At 37.5% G+C, this 19,499-nt stretch overlaps 1 protein-coding gene across 3 annotated transcripts in view; it reads left to right on the forward strand.

The window, feature by feature from the left end:
- The window catches only part of LOC149205413 (calcineurin B-like protein 3), a 335,347-nt gene extending 316,847 nt beyond the window's left edge, over positions 1–18,500 (forward strand). For 2 of the 3 annotated variants that reach the window (XM_089395059.1, XM_089395057.1), the window contains one exon: positions 18,214–18,500. Coding sequence is in view for 1 of the 3 variants with exons in the window: in XM_089395057.1 (XP_089251183.1) it covers positions 18,214–18,271 (58 nt within the window). In the remaining 2 variants the exon portion in view is untranslated. The remainder of the gene's footprint in view (positions 1–18,213) is intronic. The other variant, XR_016252450.1, reaches the window with a different exon arrangement.
- The last annotated feature ends 999 nt before the right edge of the window (positions 18,501–19,499 follow it).

Consider the following 19,499-nt stretch of genomic DNA (forward strand, 5'->3'; position numbering starts at 1 on the left):
AGTATTGGTTCTCCAATATCTTAGTGCTATCACAGTCATGAAGTCACAATACTAGTGCTATCACAGTGATAAAGTTTTGATGCTAATGGATGAACTTCGATGTAATCACAGTGGAAAACTTTTGGTGCTATCTCAGTGAGCAAACTTGGTGTTATCACAACAAGGATTGTTTGGTGCTCGTTGCTATCTCAAGATACAAGTTTGGTGTCATTTCAAGGACTGAAGTGTAAAGAAGGATGACTGCTACATGAGCAAAGAATGATAGAACTGAAAAATGACATGACAAGGTTAACTAGATGGATGGAGGTAGCCTTGAGTCTAAGTTGTGAGGGTCTTGGTCGTCTCATATTGAACCTTCTGAAGGAAGAATTTTGAACTGCCACACTTTGGATTTCTCAACACACAGGAAGTAGGAAGATTGTTGGGGGGAGTCACCCTTTGCCATTGATGCCAAAGGGCGAGAGAAAAACCTGAGGTTGAAATCTTGAGAAGGAGATGAAGCATGAAGTTAGGGGGAGTTGTACTCATAAAAGGAGTATGTGTGTTGCCATCAATGACAAAGCAAGAGATTGTTGGATGATGTTGTCATTGATGTCAACCCTGGGGTTTGACTGGGTTTGAATTTGACTGAAACACCAGTTATTGATGTCAAATGAAGAATGAATTGTTTTTAGAATTGTCTGGATTACATCAAGTTGAAGGCTACACTGTTGGATGGTTGAAAACCTAGGTCTTAGGGTTTCGATTCCCTAGACTAAGGATGTACCCTGACTTTGTCGAGGGCTTTTGAATTAGAAAATCATTGATTTTGGGTTGGAAATCCACATCATTGGATTCTCCTCGGAAAGATGTTTACGATGGTATGTGGTATGCCTTGTAGTTCCTACTGGTTTGAGAGATATTCACAATTAAAGTTGGTGATCCCAATGTCTGGGCTAAAACCCCAACGAGTGTGGCATGGCATATTTTCATTGATTATGGACATCCAAAGTTTAGTGTGAGGGCTGCTTGTCATCTTTTGTGGAAGGCTTACCTTAAGAAAAGCTATCACACAACCATAGGACACACATAAAGAACTATTTCTTCACTAGAAAGGGTATGAGGTCTTTACTTAGGAATAAAGGAAATTAATTAAGTATATTATTAAATATGATAACATTTTATTATCAAACTAAACTCCAACTCCATAAGGGAAGCTCTTATTGTTGTTGAAGAATCAAAGGCTAGTATGTATATTAGGATTCTTCTTCACTTAATAACAATTTGTGAAGCACTTTTACAATTATCTTAGCTGGATCTTCTTCTTATTATTAGAGTGTGTTTCATCAAACTGCTACCAAAACATAAAGACAAGAACACAAATGTAGGCTCTCTGCCAGGGCCAAAACCTCTCTCTTAGGGAGGAAAACCCTTTGGCAAGTTTCTCTTATTGAAGATTCTTTATTGATTAATTGCCAAACCCTAGACCCTTGACTAGAATGTCCTCTAAGCACAAGTTAAGTCCTTCCTCCTTTCTGCACTTTGTTCTGGGTACTTCCTTCTTCTGGCACTTCGTTTCTCGACTCTTTGTCCTCCTTCCAACTGTTGTTAGATCTTGTTGCACTTACTCTAGAAGAGATACCTTTGATGAGACTCTTTCCTTATGATGATCCCTTCCTTCTCTTCACCAACCAACAAACTTGTAAGACTGTAATGGGAGGGTTGTTATGACAACATAGACAGACTCTTGCTCCTCACAAGTGTGACTATAATAAGCTTTAGAACAACCCTATTACCTTCGATCTTCTTCCTTGTTTATTCGCTTGAGTAGGAGGCCCTTTAGGCCTGTCTTTCTAGCCCAAATGATGAGAGATGTGATGCTGATATACTACCGCTGTAATGATCGCAGACATCCGTCCCTTTTCTCACACATGTGACTGTAACTTCCCTAGAAATGATCCTCTTGACTTCAGTCTAGGCTTCACCTTCTTCCCTGCACTTGGATACCACTTCTTTTTCCTTCTTTACCCTTTACTCGGCTTCCTACCTTCGCTAATTTCAGAGGTAATGCTTGATGTTGTAATGGAGTGGACAACCTCTATATATATAGGGTTGTCCCTCCTTTTAGGCTGACTAGAAGCCTGACTTGAAGACTGTTAGCAGGTCGACTTGTTATCTTTTCTTCATATGGTTTCTTTGGTGGTGTCACATCCTTGGAGGAGACTCTTCTATGGTGCCTTTGCTTTGGAGGAGACTCGACTTTGCTTGGAGGAGTATTCTTTGACTTTTATACAAACATATATATGGTGCAACATGCCCTTAAGGTCTTCAACATTTTCTTTTGACTATTTGACTCACCTATAGCACTTTAACGTGTGCTAGACCTATTTAAATGAGCAAGAAACTCATTGACATATATTATAAAAATAATATTTCTTTTCTTGAATAAATACAAATATCAAAAGTACTTTTATGAAGACGAAACCTAGTTACATTTCCTTCAACAACTGTGACAAGGGCTTAAAAATTGAAACTCTTAAGGTTCAAGCAAAAACCCCAAAGGGGTTTCCTCCTAATACTCCTCCAACATTTGAAATTAAAAACATAAGAAATCCTCCCAAATAGCAATCTGTTGAAGCCCTCTTCTATCCATAAACAAAAGTATATAGCCCTCAAAATTAAGGAATCTTTATTAAAACAAATCGTCTTAAAATAGAAATTGAAAACAATTTAATTACTAAACTCCAAAGGTAAATTAATTAAATAATAAAATATTTAAATTCAACAATAAAGATAGGTTTTTGAATATATCTAGCATCCCTCCAAAACAGTTATAAACAAAGCTTTTATCCTACCTTCAACATATTGCTCTTCAACGAATTATCTAGCTCACTTCTAAAATAGAATTCGGCTCTATGAAAGACAATGAAGAAAGGGACAATGCAGGAATCTAAAGCTTATTGATGAGAAAAGTGGATAGCATTGTATGACTTGTGATCAACAGTAAGAAGACATATGTTGGTAGCTCTCTGTGGGCAGAGTTTGAGAGCATTGGGAGCAAGTCATAAGGATGACCCGAGGCATCTCTGTGTATGCCATTATCAAATATTTGGGTTTAGCATTTGCTGCAGTATAGGTAGTTTGGGTTAGTGATGCGGTTACCTGCATATGAACTTAGATGGTTATTCATTCATGAGCAGTGCAACACAGTGATGTGCAGTTGGTAGCTAGTTTGTTAGCTCGTGAATGCTCAACTATTCATGTGTAGTTGAGCAATGACAATGATGTGTAGTTGAGTAGTGGTAGTGATCAGTGATTACAGGTTGTACAGTGTTCAACTTGTGTAATGGTTAGTTGACTTTATAGTGTCAACAGTGAAGGCTTGATGAGCGGCTTTGTGCAGTGATCAGTTTGGACAATATTGTGCAGTGTGGTCAGTGGCTACCAGGATTTGATAGGTTATAGCAGTGTCTTCTTTACAACATTCTTCTATTAATTTATAGCACAGGCGGACCCACTCTGAAAATTGTGAAACGTGGTCCGCTAGATCTTTAGGGTGGTAGGGTGGTGCAAGGCAGGTTATTGGAGACACCTTTAGGTTGTGCCCTGAGAACTCTTTAGTGTGGCAGGGTGGTGCTAGGGTAGGTCGTGACCTGCATAGGGTGTTGTGGCATCCTTTTAGTTGTGGTTGATAAATTACAAGGCATCGAGGCATCCTTTCGACAACTACTGGTAAACAGAGTGTTGGGGAACTTGTCAAGGTGTGGCCTGACTCACAAGGCGTTGGGACGTCCTTTTTGTTGCAATAGGTATTAGGGTGTAGTAGCATCCTACATGTTGTAGCCTGTGAATTAGGGGGTTGATGCCTCCCTCGGTTGTAGCTGAAATTTTGATGTTATTAATTTTTCTTTTGAAGAGAGAAGAAGACAATTACTAAGAAGTGTTTGGTGGTTTTTTACCTAGAGGGCGTTTTCCACCTAAAAATCTCAGTGTCTACTATTTTATCTTTCGCATTGTTGTATGTTGTTGTCTACTGTTGCTATATGCTTATGATTATTTGAAGAGAACAATGATAATAATAACTGAAGATTAACTAGCGCTTTGAAAAAGGATTAAAAGTGTTGATTGTAGGAAATATTGATTCACCTCCCCCCCATATTTCCAACAAAAACCTCTTGTCTCGAGAATTGGAACTTGAGTGGTCCAACCAAAGACTTCCCTTCACACCCAAGATCTGAATATCAAATTACCTCTACACACTTGAAATAATGTTATTAGATCATAAGGGGCTAGATACACATTAAAACACTGAAGATCTAGGGATACCTGCTAGATTGAGTGAGCTAGAATGCTTTTCTAAACCCAATACCTAATGCAAAATGCCTATGCAAATAGATAATCCAACTACAAGCAAATGAGATAATAACTTCACAATATTATTCAGTGGAGCATTAAAGCACAATTCAGAACAACATTACCACAAGAAGCATAAAAGGAACACCATCTCAAGATAAACCCCCAAAGTCTTCGATTTTATTAATGCAAAAAAGAAATCACATCCAGCAGCTTGACTCACAACTTGCTTAAGATTTTTCTTTACAGTACATGATACAATGAGGAGCTCAGTGGCTTCCTTATATATAAAAATGAAAGTGTGAGAACCCTCCAAGTGGAAAAACGACTAGTTTGACTTGATCCCAAAGAATAATAATGGCTAGTTGTTGCTTGATCCATGCCAAAATTAAATCCTATCCCTTGATTTGGAAGAAAAATTCGAACTTGTTGATGAAGGCCTTTATCCTAGTCGAAAAAATATTTATTCCAATCTCTTTTCCTTGAAAATTGATCCTTGACCTAACCACCATGGTCCAAAGGTTTGATTTTTCCTTTTGATGGAGGACCCCAGAAAGTTAATTTCTTCTAGAACCACAAATTTTTGAGGGATTTTTCTCCTTGGAATTGAGTCCTTCAAATTTATTCTTCCTCGGGAAGGTCACTTTTGTCCAAAATTTATTTTTCCACTTGGAAAGAAATTAATTTTTCCTCTCATTTTTATTTTGTAACAATTTTTGGCTAATTAATTTTATTTTTGCTAGAAAATAAAAATAAAAAACTTAAGATGGGATTACACGTATTTTTTCCACTTTGTAAAATATTTTTTACAATGGTGTCTAATTATGAGTAACCCTTCACCAAAATATTTTTTACATCAAGATATTACAATAATCACCCATAGAAGGGGAATTTACAATAGACATGACCTCTTTAGACTCAACCAAATTTTGCGAAACGAGACACATGATCTAGTATGATGAAAATACATTGACTCAATAACACTAGGACTCACCTAAGACCTTGTCAAAGAATTCCACTCTAGCTATGGGGAATGCTTGGGAGAAAAACTTTGCTAATTCTTCGTTTTTAGAAACACAAATCATTTAGGGAGGTTAAAAAACTCCCTAAAGTGAAATCCTTTGTTAAGAATCAAAGGCTTACCTAGGTGTTTTTTACATGGCTTCATAGTCATACTAGAATCATTTTTACAATAATTTTGCAGAATTTGGGTTTACAATGATGACAATGACTTAAATTTTTTTGTCCAATGTTGTGTACTCTGCTTCTTGGTACTATTGAAATGTACATGGTCAACCGGGCCACACAAGTCAAACTGAATCAATTCAAGCTGCCTATGTGCTCTGGAATGAGAATAATGAAATGACTGTTTGTTGTGTTTTCCTAAGATACAAGCATCACATTGCTTAAGTTTCTTACGAATGGTGGGAAAACCATTAACACTAGTTCTCTTCAATAAATGATGACTGTCATAGTTCAGATGTCCAAATCTATCATGCGATAAGAGACTTGATGGTAGTGCACCTTCATAATATTAAGAACTGTATGCAAAGTTTTGTGCACCAGCAAAGGTTCCTTGCAGCTTCAAGAGTCTTTCTTCTTATGTCCCAGTGATGACAAGTGAGTTGTCTGATGCTTTTCTCACTTCAACCTTTCCATCAAACATGTGAATGGAGTGCCCTTTCTGGCAGATGTGAACCAAGGACAACAAGTTTCTTCACAACTCTGGGAGGTAGAGAACATCATGTAGAAGAAAGTCAGGGAGTCCAGGCAATTTGAGCCTAATGGTGCCAAGTTTGGATGGCTTGAGTTTTGATTTATCTGCAAAGTAGACTGCTCCATCTACATTGTCACTGAATTCTTCAAAAGAAGTCCTTCTGAAAGGTCATGTGGCAGGTTGCTCTTGAATCAAGCAACCATGCATATTTCCACAAAGCAAGTGAAGCATTAAACAAGTCTTCAATTGCTGCAATATTGCAAAGTGCCACAATATAATGAACGGATTCGTGAGCTTTACCTTCCCCTAGATTTAGTGATTTTCCTTTCTCTTCATTTCTTTCTTGTCTGATTTTGTCTCAAGAGAGCTTGCATGTGGAAGCATCATGTCCATTTCTGTTGCAGTGTATACAATGAAGATCAGGTCTTCCTCCTTGGTAATGTTTGCCCACCCTGTCTTTGTTATTTTTCTTTCCATGTCCTTTTCTGCCACCTCTTCCTCTAGAAGAATCATGTGCTCGATTCTTCTCTTTTTGTGAAAGACACACAACTTCTTTAGAAGACTGAGCAGTTGTTGTCTTCCTCTTTCCAAAAGCTTTCTCTCTTTCTAAGTTTCTGCAAATTTCTTCACAAGGGCGTCAAAGGTAATCTCTTTAAGTTCACCACTAGCTTGTAATGATTCAAGATGATGAGAATGTGGGATATAGTGCCTTGATGAAAGTTGTGAGAGGAACATCCATTTTAACATCGATGGCTTCTACATCATGCAAAATAGCTTTGATTTTAGAGGCTAGGGCAAGGGGATCATAATATTTGAATTGAAGATTGAAGAGTTTGATCATTAATTGGACTACTTCAAGCTTTGAGTGTGAGTCATATAAATCTTTCAACTTATTTAAAGCACCAAAAACATTTGTAAATGGTGCAATGTGATGACTCACCTCTTCATTTATTGATGCTACAATAAAGGCAGAGGCATTGTTGTTCTTGTTCTCCCATATGGTGAGATCTTTGTCATATGTGGGTTTTTCTAGAGGATTGCAATCTTCTCCTTCACAAATTCCTTTCCACAATTCATTGAAAATGAGGGTATGCTTTATCTTTCTAGACCATTCAGGGTATTCTCTTTGCCAGTGAGAACTAATCTGACTATGGAGATGAGTGAATTGAGCTCCGCAAAACTTCTGGGCTGGGCCTTGGATAGACAAAGTTCTTGCACCAATAATCTTTGATAAAAAAAAATCTCTCAACAGAGACCCATTATACATCTATGTCTTCAAAAATTAATCAAAATATCCCAGGCTCTCTCTCTCGAACATATTATATAACCAGTGTGTGCCAACATATATATCAATGGTTCAATACATATATCAATGGTTTAATTATATGACACGAAATTCAAAACCATTTTAACGCACATATAAATCAATTGTAATTGTAATGTTTTAAACCAAGGCATATGAATACGTGCCCAACCAACCAACGCATATTACAATGCAATTCAGACTTGAATCGCGTTCAATACATTAAATCATGACCAATACAACACACATAGAAGACTTCAACACTACCAACAAACATGTATGCACATATCATTCATTGTATATCATGAATTATTCAACACAAAGAACCAATGACAACTTTATAATGCATTAACAATTGACATATAAAAACTTCACCGCACATACCAGAGTTTTAACCAACGCACAAAGCCCGAAGTGAACCAACGCACCGCAGAGATTGAGTGCACTCATTGCGCAAAGACTCAACGCATAGAGACGTTTTGTATTACTGGACCAATGTGCGCGTAGATAATAGAGAGACAACACAAAGCTCAAGACATTGCATATAATATGATACCATATGCTCCATTCATCACACAAGCTTCAAAAAACTTAATGCACATGATGCTTCGACATACCAACAGCGAGCAACAAAAAGCATGAACCTGCATTCTTAAACCAACACATCAGTATACAAGAGTTTCAACGTAGGTTCAATACATTCAACATAGAGAGCAATACATTCAATGTTGTATTGAAGCACAACGACCGATGCTTCATTCAAAACGACACTCCAAGTTTCATAGAGGGGCAAAGGACAGATCAGGGACATAACATGGTATCAGAACACAAGTCCACACATCCCATTTATCCTTGTAACTCCTATCTCCTACTCTAATTCCATGTCAGGCTAGGCATTGTTAACTCCACGAATTGATTCTTTTCCATTAAGAAAAATCATTAATATATAAAAGGAGAGGGAGACCCTTGGAATTCATATTCCAGTGTCTCTTTGTCTTCTTTATTCTCATATTTGCAATATTTACGATATTTACAATATTTTCCCAATCCTTAAGGATTAGGTGTCAACAAGAGCGGACCTTACATTTTGGAGGCAAAATTCATATATCAAAATTCAATTTTTCCTTCTTTTGAAGTTGACTTGAAGTATACATTTGTATTTATCATGAAGACCAACTATAGCTACAAAAATTCAACACTCCCTCTTAGCTAGGGAGGTATTCATAATGACTTTCCCAGATGTTCTCAAGTTGAATAAAAAATTTCTCTATCCCAAGAGAAGGTTGAACGAGCTCAACTATGTTGATGAATCCATCCACGTTATGTTCTATACTAGAACCATGTGTAAAGCATCCCCACATCAACATCAAATAGAGGAACTAGTCACCCACTAGTCCTAGGGTCACCAAACTACCATGTCATCACTTGGAGTCATGTCAGGTACCCCACTTGACCCATGGTGATACCCTTTGATCACCAATCTACCAAGTTGTCACTTGGAGTCTTGTCAGGAACCCACCTGACCCATGTTGGAACACGAGGCCTATTTACCGTTCCCACTTGTCCATCACATGTCATTGAATGGTAAAAATACTTACCTTATGCTATAAGGTACTTGCTCAACCCACTACTGACCAGGGCAACATGCAGAGGCCTCAATGCTAACTGGGCCAATCTCCCCAACCATATTATATGGTTTCCCAGTGAATACCCATGGCCTAAGGGAGATTATCCGCCCCTTGATGCTACAACATCAACATTCCCTTCAACCAAGGGAAGCATTCTCAATCACTCCAAGCTTGTCCTTGAAGTATGTCAACTTCATCTAGGGATAGAGACTTTGTGAGAATGTCAGCAACCAGCTCGACCATAGAAATACATAGGAGCTTTATTGTTCCTTTTATACCACGTGCTTTGACCTGTCATCATAGTCATTTTCCCGCACTTGATCAGACAATCCTGTGAGTAGCTTCTAAAGCCACACTACTTCACAACTTGCCAAAATATAATATAGTATGCTTCATATGTTGTTAGTTTCTTGCTCATCATAGCAGGCTCCAGGCTAAATCATCATTCTCAACCCAATCTGAATTTGTGAATCCCTATAGTTGTACGAGACATATCTCAATCCATATCCAGTTGTACCATGCTGGTACCTAAACGCATGTTGTGCCAAATGCCTTGGATCAACTATACATTTACCAGCTTGAATCCATCACCAAAACTGCTTTGCAGTCATCCTGACTGGATGCTCCCTCTAACGCTGAAACAAATCTTGTTGAGACAATCCAGGCTGCCCCCTCTGCCACTCAACTTCATTAGATTGGATACCATGGGAATGGCCATGAACATGAACATGTTGTCCATCATCCCAAATCTCTGAAGGATTGTAATAATACACTACTTTTTGACCAAGGAAGATCTCACCCGACTTCTACCACACTTCTAGTCCCAAGAAGTAATATATCCAACCAAGATCCTTCATCTCAATCCTAGAGATCAACTCCCTTCTATCACGGAAGCAAATCTTCTTGCCACTGATGCTTCCTCTGACAAGTGAGTCCTTCCACCAAGATTTCTCAGATATCCATACCAAGCCCAAGGTTTGTACAAAGCTTTCTCCAGTCTACAAACATGAGATCCCCTCTCATGTACCTCAAAGTACAGAGGATTTTTCTTGTACACTTCTTCCTAACAACTGGAGAAAATGTCTGCTCATAGTCCTCTCCCTCTTCTTGGGAAAATCCTTGCTTTGTACTTCTCTATGCTTCCATCTAGCAAATTCTTGATCTTGTAAATCCACTTTGAAGTCGTCATTGACTTTCCATAATTATTGGCACAATGACATCCTTCAAACTTGTTGGCCTGCCTACTCCCTTTGAACTAGGAGCTCTTCCGATCATTAGGTACGATTATATAGATGCCAGTGCAATTTCTCTCTCTACAAATCATTGACCCTAGGAGAATCCTCTTGCCACAAATTTTTCTTCCTTCTTTCAATACTTCCACTTGTTTCGAGAGCCTTGTCGACCTGCACGATGTTCCTGCAATCCTCACTAGTAGACCCATGGAAGAACGATTATAACCCAGCAAAAGATACAAAGACAAGAGGCTAACCAATAGGAAAACAATAATAATCAAGATTGAGAGATATAGAGTATGTGTAGGGGATCCCCCTCTCGATCCTTGCCTTCTTGCAAACTCATCATCCTCGTCTTGATTATCAGCATGTTGCTTTCTTTTCCTTCCTTGCATGAGTCAGGGTTTCTTTACTGATCAGAATCAGTAATCTAGGTCCAGCTATAGGGAATTATCCACAAACCCTAGGGATTTCACATCCAAGTCTTTCAAGTCTTCTAGAGTTTACAAACTCTAGACTTACAATTTTCATATACACCTTTTGTAAGTCCAACAAACTTTGTCATATGCAAGTTTTTTCCTTGGAGTTGTACAAACTATTTGGCAAATCTCAAATGATTACTTTCAGTCCTTCCAAATCAGGTAACTCTGCCTCCTCAAAACCATTGTAGCAACAACAAGAATTTGTCCTTTATGAGGACAACTCCGGTCTTGAAGGTGACTCGATCTTCAGAAGAAAAATTTCAGTCTCCAAAAATTGATGAGGAACTCGACCTCTTCACAGTAAACTTATGAATGCCCTTTCAATTTCCATGTCAACAAAACTGAACTCTGCCCCTTTTCATTAGATAAGATTTCAAGTTGTCTTCCAATGCTCTTACAGAGGCTTCTTTTATACAAGATTGACCCTTCTGTAATCATGACAATGTTAATCTTCAAGATAGTACTCTACTTTTAATACAAGGCAACATATCACACTTCAGGTTTCCAAGAGATTTCTGTAAAGGTGTACTTCATAACCAACTAGCTCCTTACATTTGGAATAGCACAAGTTCATTAATAATTCCCCATAGCATTTCATAGGAATGTTTGAGATCCATAACTCCTTATCAGTTTGTCAAATCGGGTCCCAAACAAGCCATCCTTGATGTTGCAAAACTTGGCCCAAGGTCTTTTCTATATTCCAGAATCCGTTCTCCAATCAAACTTAGAATAAATTATTGGTTCTGAGTGGTTGAAATGGATGCTTGTATGACCAATATCTTCAACATATGGAGCAGTAGTGCAATCTTCAACAAACTTATTACCCTTCTGTATATACAGCTGCAATAAACAAGATCTTCTAAATAATTAGCAAACTATGACCATCTCGGCTAGCCTTCTGAGGTATTTCGTCTCTACTTCAAGAGTTAGAGACCTCTTAGTCCTTTCTAAGCTTCATGCCCTCAGCCTGAGGCTAAGTCACCTGACATGGGGATTCGGGACACGTAGGATTCGAGATTCGTGGTGTCGGATTCAGACACTGACCCCCCGGAACATGACACGTTATGTATTATTATATTAAAATATATATATATATATATATATATATATATAAAAATTAGATATTATCATATTTCTTACAAAAATTTTAATTAATGATACAAATTTATTGATTTCAAACATAGATCTTCATCTATAGCTATTAGCATGCATAGTACATACAAAATTCAAATACATGTCAATCTATTACCTATTTCTTATGCTTGGCCCTCTTGCCACCACGAGAAATGTCTAATTTTTTAGTCTTGTTGGAAAATCAGGATCTTTGTCATTAATATCACCCTCTAAGTATTAATATCCAGAGGTATCTTTGTCATTACCTCTATATCTGTATAGGGATCTTTGTCATTAATATCACCCTTTAAGCATTAACATAAGATAGAACATGCATAACATGTCAAGTCAAGATTTTGTTTGAGTGATGCGTACATTTTTAGGAGGGTCATGATACAGGAGTTCGACAACCAATGTCACTAACATCAAGGTACATAGAGGGATTGGTGCTCTTGATTAAATACGAGTTCCATACCCTAATACATGACAAAATTCAATGTAAGCATTGCAATCCCCCAATCCTAAAATCCTGAAAAACTGATAACTCTGCTGGATTTTGAATGAAATCTAAAATTCTACTTTCTCCATATGAAATCCAATGAGGCCGGAACCACTCTCAAACATCCTGAGTCATTTCATGGTAATGTCAAAAATTTAAGTAAAAGGATGATCCTTTTACTTTAAGAATTTAACATTACCATGAATAGGACATGTTTCCCAAAATCGCGACACGCTTTTGGAAATCGTGACACGACCTCGGATTTGACGTGTCGGAAAAGGACACGACGTGTCATATGATTTGGACATGAATCCGAACCGAATTGTGTCGGATTCGCTGGATTCAGGATTCGTAGGACGAATCCAATGACTTAGGCCTGAGGACATTTTTGGCCTCCTATAACATCCTGAGGCCTTTCGATCTCTCTAACAGATTGACTGAGGCCCAGAATTTAGGGCTTCAACCCTCTTCCTAAAGTCACCAAAAAGCTTTGCTTATATTAGCAGGGCTTTGCTCACTAAAATTGCAATTCTACATGGATGAATATCAACAAGTATCTTTTGTTGTATTTTAAAAAAACAGAAGCTCTCTCTAGATCTTAGTCAAGTTGATGAATGTTTCTTCAAGGCAGAATTTCCAAATACTTGGCTCCTCTTTAATGATTGTTCTATACAACTCTGAAACCATGTTTATTTTTCAAGATTTTCTAGACTGATAATTACTTCCATTGATTACTTCATTAGTTTTTCATGTGTCACATTCATCATTAAGCAATTACACATAGAAAATCTCAACAGTATAAACAATAAAGCCAATAGGATCATAAAGAGATCCTAACCAGGGAAAAACCCATCAACCTTTTCTTAGAAAAATTGTCCACTTCAACAAGAAATACAATATGATTTCCCAGTGAAAAAACAAAGTCAAACTGACCAGTAACCAAACCCTGGTCAAACAGAGACAAATTCGGCCTCTTGAAATTTTGACCTCCTGAAATTTTGGTCTACTACCTCAAAAATGTCCTTCTTCATGCCACAGATTCGTCCTCTTTTTCTGCCTCAAATTCGTCCTTATATTCTAAATTCATTCTCTTTAGTCTCCCACGTGTGAACAGAGCCAATCGAAGATGGTGATCTGAATTATTTTAAGAGGAGGAGGTTGAATGGCCTTTAAATCATGATCTTAATGAATTTGAATTGGTCATCCTCTTTAGTCTCCCACATGTGAACAGAGCCAATCGAAGATGGTGATCTGAATTATTTTAAGAGGAGGAGGTTGAATTGCCTTTAAATCATGATCTTAATGAATTTGAATGGGTCTCACTCCATGTGGGGCTAACTTGATCATTTAGATCCAACCTTACATTTTGGAGGCAAAACTCATAATTCAAAATTCAATTTTTCCTTCTTTTGAGGCCGACTTGAAGTATGCATTCGTATTTATCATGAAGACTGGCCATAGCTACAAAATTTCAACATAATGGTTTGGAATCATGGTTTGAAATCTTAAAAAATAACTTCTTCATTAAGAATGAATTATTTTTATGTATATTTTTCAAATTAAGTTCATTAAATCTGGTTCAAATCCTGTTTAGATAGGCAAGTCAATTCAGAACTCAGTTCCAATTTTTAAAACTATGCCTTTAGCCACGTCCTTGAGCTAGGGCCCGAAAACTTGGCCCCAGAGGTTGATGCAACTAAATAAATGATAAAAGCATGTAAAACCACAATAGAAAGAAAATGTAAAATACAAAAGATGTTCGGGATGTATTTGGCATGTGGGCAAAAGCCTAGAATGAGCTTTGCCACCGTAATTAGGCATCACTTAGTTCCTCGAACCTTCAATGCTTCATCTAAAATAAAGGAACTCTTGAATGGACCAACCTCAATGAGCGAGAAATTGCTTCATCTTTAAGGGGTATTGGAAATGCACAAAACAAGCTTGGTCTCTTAAGCTACTCACCAAAGAAAGATAAATCATTAAAGTAGAAGGTGCACCAGAGGGGTTGAAAAAGCAAGCTAAGGAAAGTGGTACTCATGCCTACATGATTGTTCCCTCCTTACATCATTATACTCAGGATGTTGGGCCTCCATTAGCTAGTTTCATGGATGTGGCATCTTCCTTGAAGTCTTTCCCACTCCATGACTACAATATCACATGGACCTATGGATTGATGGGTCTACCTAGGACATGTACTCCCCTTGGGGTTACAAACACCTAATAGGGTTGCTGACCTAATCATCCCTAACATAAGTGAGGTCACTTGTTTACAAATCTTAAGCTAGTCAGACATTTGAAGAACATAAGTGGGGTCACTTGTTTACAAATCTTAAGCTAGTCAGAGATTTGAAGGTATGTCTTGTGTGAATTATTTGTGTGCCCTTAGCATTAGATATGATCCCATGTGATGCTTTAATGGTTTAATGTCTCTATTGGTGTTGACCTCACTTGATTTTGAGAGGTTTGTCTTAGGTGGTATCGCACATACAACAAGGATCCCTTGGGGGATGGCTTGGCCTCTCTCCAGCACACTCCAAAGGACATTTTGCCCCATTATGAGAGAAAATGTGACCTTTTAGCCCCAACGTTTCCCCTCTAGAGATGAGCATTAGGCCTTGAGAAGATTTCACATAGTTCCAAACCTCTCGATGTACCTCCAGATGCTAAAATGTTGAGACAGAAAGATTGGGTGTTTTCTTACTTGATGATGTGCCTAGATGGACCCAGGATGCCCCCAACCTGGCCTTGACCTTGTTGGATGGACGTTGCCTTGTTCCAGAGCCTAGATGAGGATGGATGTCACCGAGATGAATTGGGAGGGCTAGCACATTGTGCCTTGATGCCAACACTTTGCCCAGATGATGCCATGTCATCCTTATGTGCCCTAAAAGGGTTACATAAGCCTTTTTGTGGATGACATCATGGTGGAGGAGGTGCCTTTTGGATATGTACCCATGCACTTTGATGATTTCTTGGAGTGAGTAGCACTCATGGACCATTTCCTCGCTTGATGGAGATTAGTCATTCTTGGAGAATGTCGTCATGATTGAGACTCTGTATTTCCACTCTGTATTTCCTTGAACAAGATCCAAAACTTTATGCTTAGCGAGAATAAGATCTATCCTCTTCTTCCATGCCCTGTAGTTGGAATCTCCTTCTAGCTTGTTTTATGTCTTCATTGGTGTTGTCATAGTCTCTATAGATAGTAGGTTTCTCTTCTTATATGATCCTTTTCTTAAAGACCTCCTTTTGTTCCTTCCTCCTTAATTCTACTTTTAACTGACCTTCAAGCTGCCTTTTCCTTCCTTCTTCACCTTAGCTCTGATACCATGTTAGAAAATTAGAAAGGCAGAAAGATTTTCTTTTATTGATAATTAATTGTGATATTCTTGTAGTCTTATTATCTTCTCCTTATGTTCTTCTTTTATCTTTGTTTCAACAAATCAAAACATGAAGATCAACGACACCAAATGTAGGCACTCAACTAGGGTTAAAACCACTCTATAGGGGAAAACCCAGTCAAACTCTTCCACTAATCAAATTGAGATAGAGCAAGACATTATACCTGACAAAAAGACCTTCCTCCTCCACCAAGTCAGCCTTTCAAGATGATTCAACAAACTCCAGTAGTCTCTTCTTGTCCAACAGCTTCAGCCCAACGACAATCCAAAATTTCAACCCCCAGTGACTTCAGGATTTTGGCCCAGCTACATTACTGCAATTTCAGCCCTTCCAGCAACCCAACAACTTCACACGTGTGAGACAAGGAGAGAGAAAATTCAACTTCTTATGCTTGACAAAGACTTCCTTCTCCTTCGCTAGGGTTTCCTTCCTCTTCCTTGAATTTCACACCCTTTTTTTGCCTCCAACAATTGTAGATCGAACTTGTTGTGGATGTGTTCCAAATGAGTCGAGTTGTTGCCCTTTTATAGTGGTTTCTGCCTCTCTAATTAGGCTGACTTGTCCAGGTTGAGGCTGACTTGGTGGAGGAGGCCTAAATGACCTATTTTACATATAAATGAATTTCTTTTTTGATTGACAAAGCGCAAGAAGGGTCTTTTACAATATGAGATGGACAAGGACACTTGACATAAACCCTAGAAGCCTACAATGGAGGCTTTGACCTAAGAACCCTTGACCGAAGCATGAAACCCATGCTTTAACAAGTCAATTTCTTTTATAATAAAATTTATTTTTCGTTCTTTTGGAAAATACATTACATCATGACTCGAATACAATTATGAAGACCGATGCTAATTACATTTTTCAACAGAGGGAGTGTTACTTATTATGTGGATGTGGGTTGTCTGCCATCTCCATATCAAAGATGCGAGGATGGTTATACATGAAGCCAACCTTTTCGTTTGATGAGGTGACATCATGTGAAAGATTGTAATGGGGCCACCCCCCTCACTCCATTCACGTGGTGGATTATTTCACATGATTCCGCTGCTTGCATGTGTTGAGCCCACAACCATATGGAGGTGATGTCATATTGATGGGGCTGCCTCATCCATATGATGGCTTCTTTTATATCTCATACAAACAATGTGCGATAACATCTTGGTAAGGGTGGGTTTTATGTTACCTAAGCCGCTTTGATTATTCAAGCTTGTGTTGGTTTGATCATGTTGGGTTGATCGATACTGTTCAAGGTTTACCTTGGAAGCTAATTGCACATTTAGGGAGGTAGTTACTCTTGACTAGTTTTAGAGGTGCCTCAAAATATCAAAGACTTTGAAAGTCTGATGTTAGTTGGAACGATCCAGTGCATTTACATGAGAGATATGCAGTGGTTACCATCTAAAACAATGCAAAGACCATGTAGTTCTCTTGGGTGGAACAATTGAGATTGTGTTGGAACAATGAATTAAGAAAAGATTGACTCTCATGGTTTATGAAACTATTGGTGGTTCCTACATCTATAGATACACAAGTTTCCTTAGGAAACCCATATATTGGGATGAAGTTGTAGGTCAAATTTAAAAAACATTCCATAGCATTAGATATAAAAAGGATTGGTTTAAATGCCACACAAACTCAATTTATGTATACATGAACATGGACCTAGGGCTGTGAACAAATTTACAAGAATTGGACACATGACCACTATAAGAGGCTTAAAAGGATAAATAATTAAGACGTGAAATTAATCAATTATGTTCAATTTCAATTTTTAAAATTTCCTATGTAATTTTTTTGGTGTAATTTGTATATTTTTAATATATATTATTGCCACTACCAACCTATTGTTTAGTGCAAATTTGGGCAAAGCTTCTAACTACTTTCGATACTTGTACCCACATTTTAGCAACTCATGCAACAAGTGTTTTGTGGTTTTAATTGTTTGTATCAATAATGAATAGCATATGTATGCCTTGTTCTCGATGTCACTAGATAGCTTTATCTCGATTTCTGTAAATCTTTAGTGGGGACTTCACATGGTATTCCACTAGTAACATTTAGAGGCATGGTAGTGCTCCCTTAATAATGAACTTTTAGAATCATGGCAATCCTATGCCATAATAAATAGTTGCTGCAATATCGCATTCCTGTAAGTATTATTTTAGGATTTTTTTAATTTTGTTTAATCAATGCCACTATTCTTTTCTAAATATAATATCAAGAGCATTTTTATGGATTGGATTCTTCTTATCACGGTGAGGCTAATTCGTCCTACATCTTGTGTCGCTTGGTAGGACTTGAAACCTGTTGGGGCTATATTAGCTACCCACTTTCTGTAACCCTGCTAGCCAATGTTGACAATGTTAAGAGGTTTTAAATAAGAGTGACAATATATTATTGTTTTCATTAAGTATATAGCATCTAATTCTTACGTTTTTATATCCATCTTTTGCTACTTATAGAATTTTCTCTAGTCTAATTGAGAAAGTTGATTTGGAACAGGGACATCACAACATCTTTTCCGAGCTTTGTCTTCCATTCACAGGTGGATGATACATGAATAGTTTCTAAAATAATTCTACCAAGCTACATAATCTTCCGCCTCTAGCAGGAAAGGCAGGAGTAATTGTGTTTTTTAAAATATTTATTGTGAAGGGTGCCTATCCCATATGTTCAATTTTTTCCGTTGTACCAGGACTAAAGTTGCTTCTCCGCAACACATATTGTGGATATTTTATCTACATATATTTGTTCTAAAAAGCAGATTAATTATTATTTGTGTCTTTCTATTTGTTGTTTTGAGTTTGGTCCATTCCTGAAGCTGTAATACTTGTATGCATTGAAGCTGTGGTGCCACACTGTGAATTTCATGTGACATGGCTGGTATAAATTTGGTGTGTTTGGTTAGTAAATTCGCATGCATTATCTTTTTGTGTGCTTTATATACAATCTTTGCCACTCTTGCCATGTGATTTGACAAAGGAGAAATAATTGAATCCTCCCTGACATGTCAAGGCAAGATTTTATATGTTGTGATTATACTTGTTAGTCGATGCCTCATCATAATCTTTTTCCTCAAGAGTCCATCACTTCATTTGAGTAGGTAGCTTATCTAGGAAGACATTGCAAATCTTCTAGCAAAGGGACGTGTAGTGAGAGTTGATTGTTGGCATGGTCAATCCAACTATGTTGCAGGCTCTATTTTCCAGATAAAATAACGTTTGTAATTAAATCATGTGATATATTCGTTTCAAACTACTGAATAAGAAATATCCTTGTTTAGATAGTCCTTTTGAAAAAGTGTATGTGAACTACTTCACAACATTTATCCACAAACCATTTATTCTCAGTTTTTGGTGGTTTTATCTTCTTTCCTGGATTACCAGTTTCAAAGTTAAATAAGTCTTGTTGATAGTTGACGATGACAAGGTGTTTGTTCTGCCATGTCAAACACCTCAAGAAGTTGATAATTCCTTGAGATAATGATGTTTTGTTATGATTCATGCTGAACAACTTAAAAAACTCCAAATTCTCTTTAAGCATGATGAAGAGTGTTGAAATCAGCAATTCTGTTGTAGGTAGTATTCGTATGTAATTTATCGTGGTTGTAAGTGGAGCATATAGATATTGGTGTCGATTGTTTATTGATGTTAAAATAATATGACATGATACTTATTACTTCTTTGGATGTTTACCACTATGAATATGCATTGCAAATATTCATGGGAATATGAATTTCCACTAGTATATATCACTTTTAACCTTAGATAATTATTGGATATAGGAAA

The sequence above is a fragment of the Pinus tabuliformis genome, chromosome 1_2, assembly GCF_031772625.1.
Source record: "Pinus tabuliformis cultivar Carrire ecotype Pingquan chromosome 1_2, CPIR1, whole genome shotgun sequence".
Lineage (NCBI taxonomy): Eukaryota > Viridiplantae > Streptophyta > Pinopsida > Pinales > Pinaceae > Pinus > Pinus tabuliformis.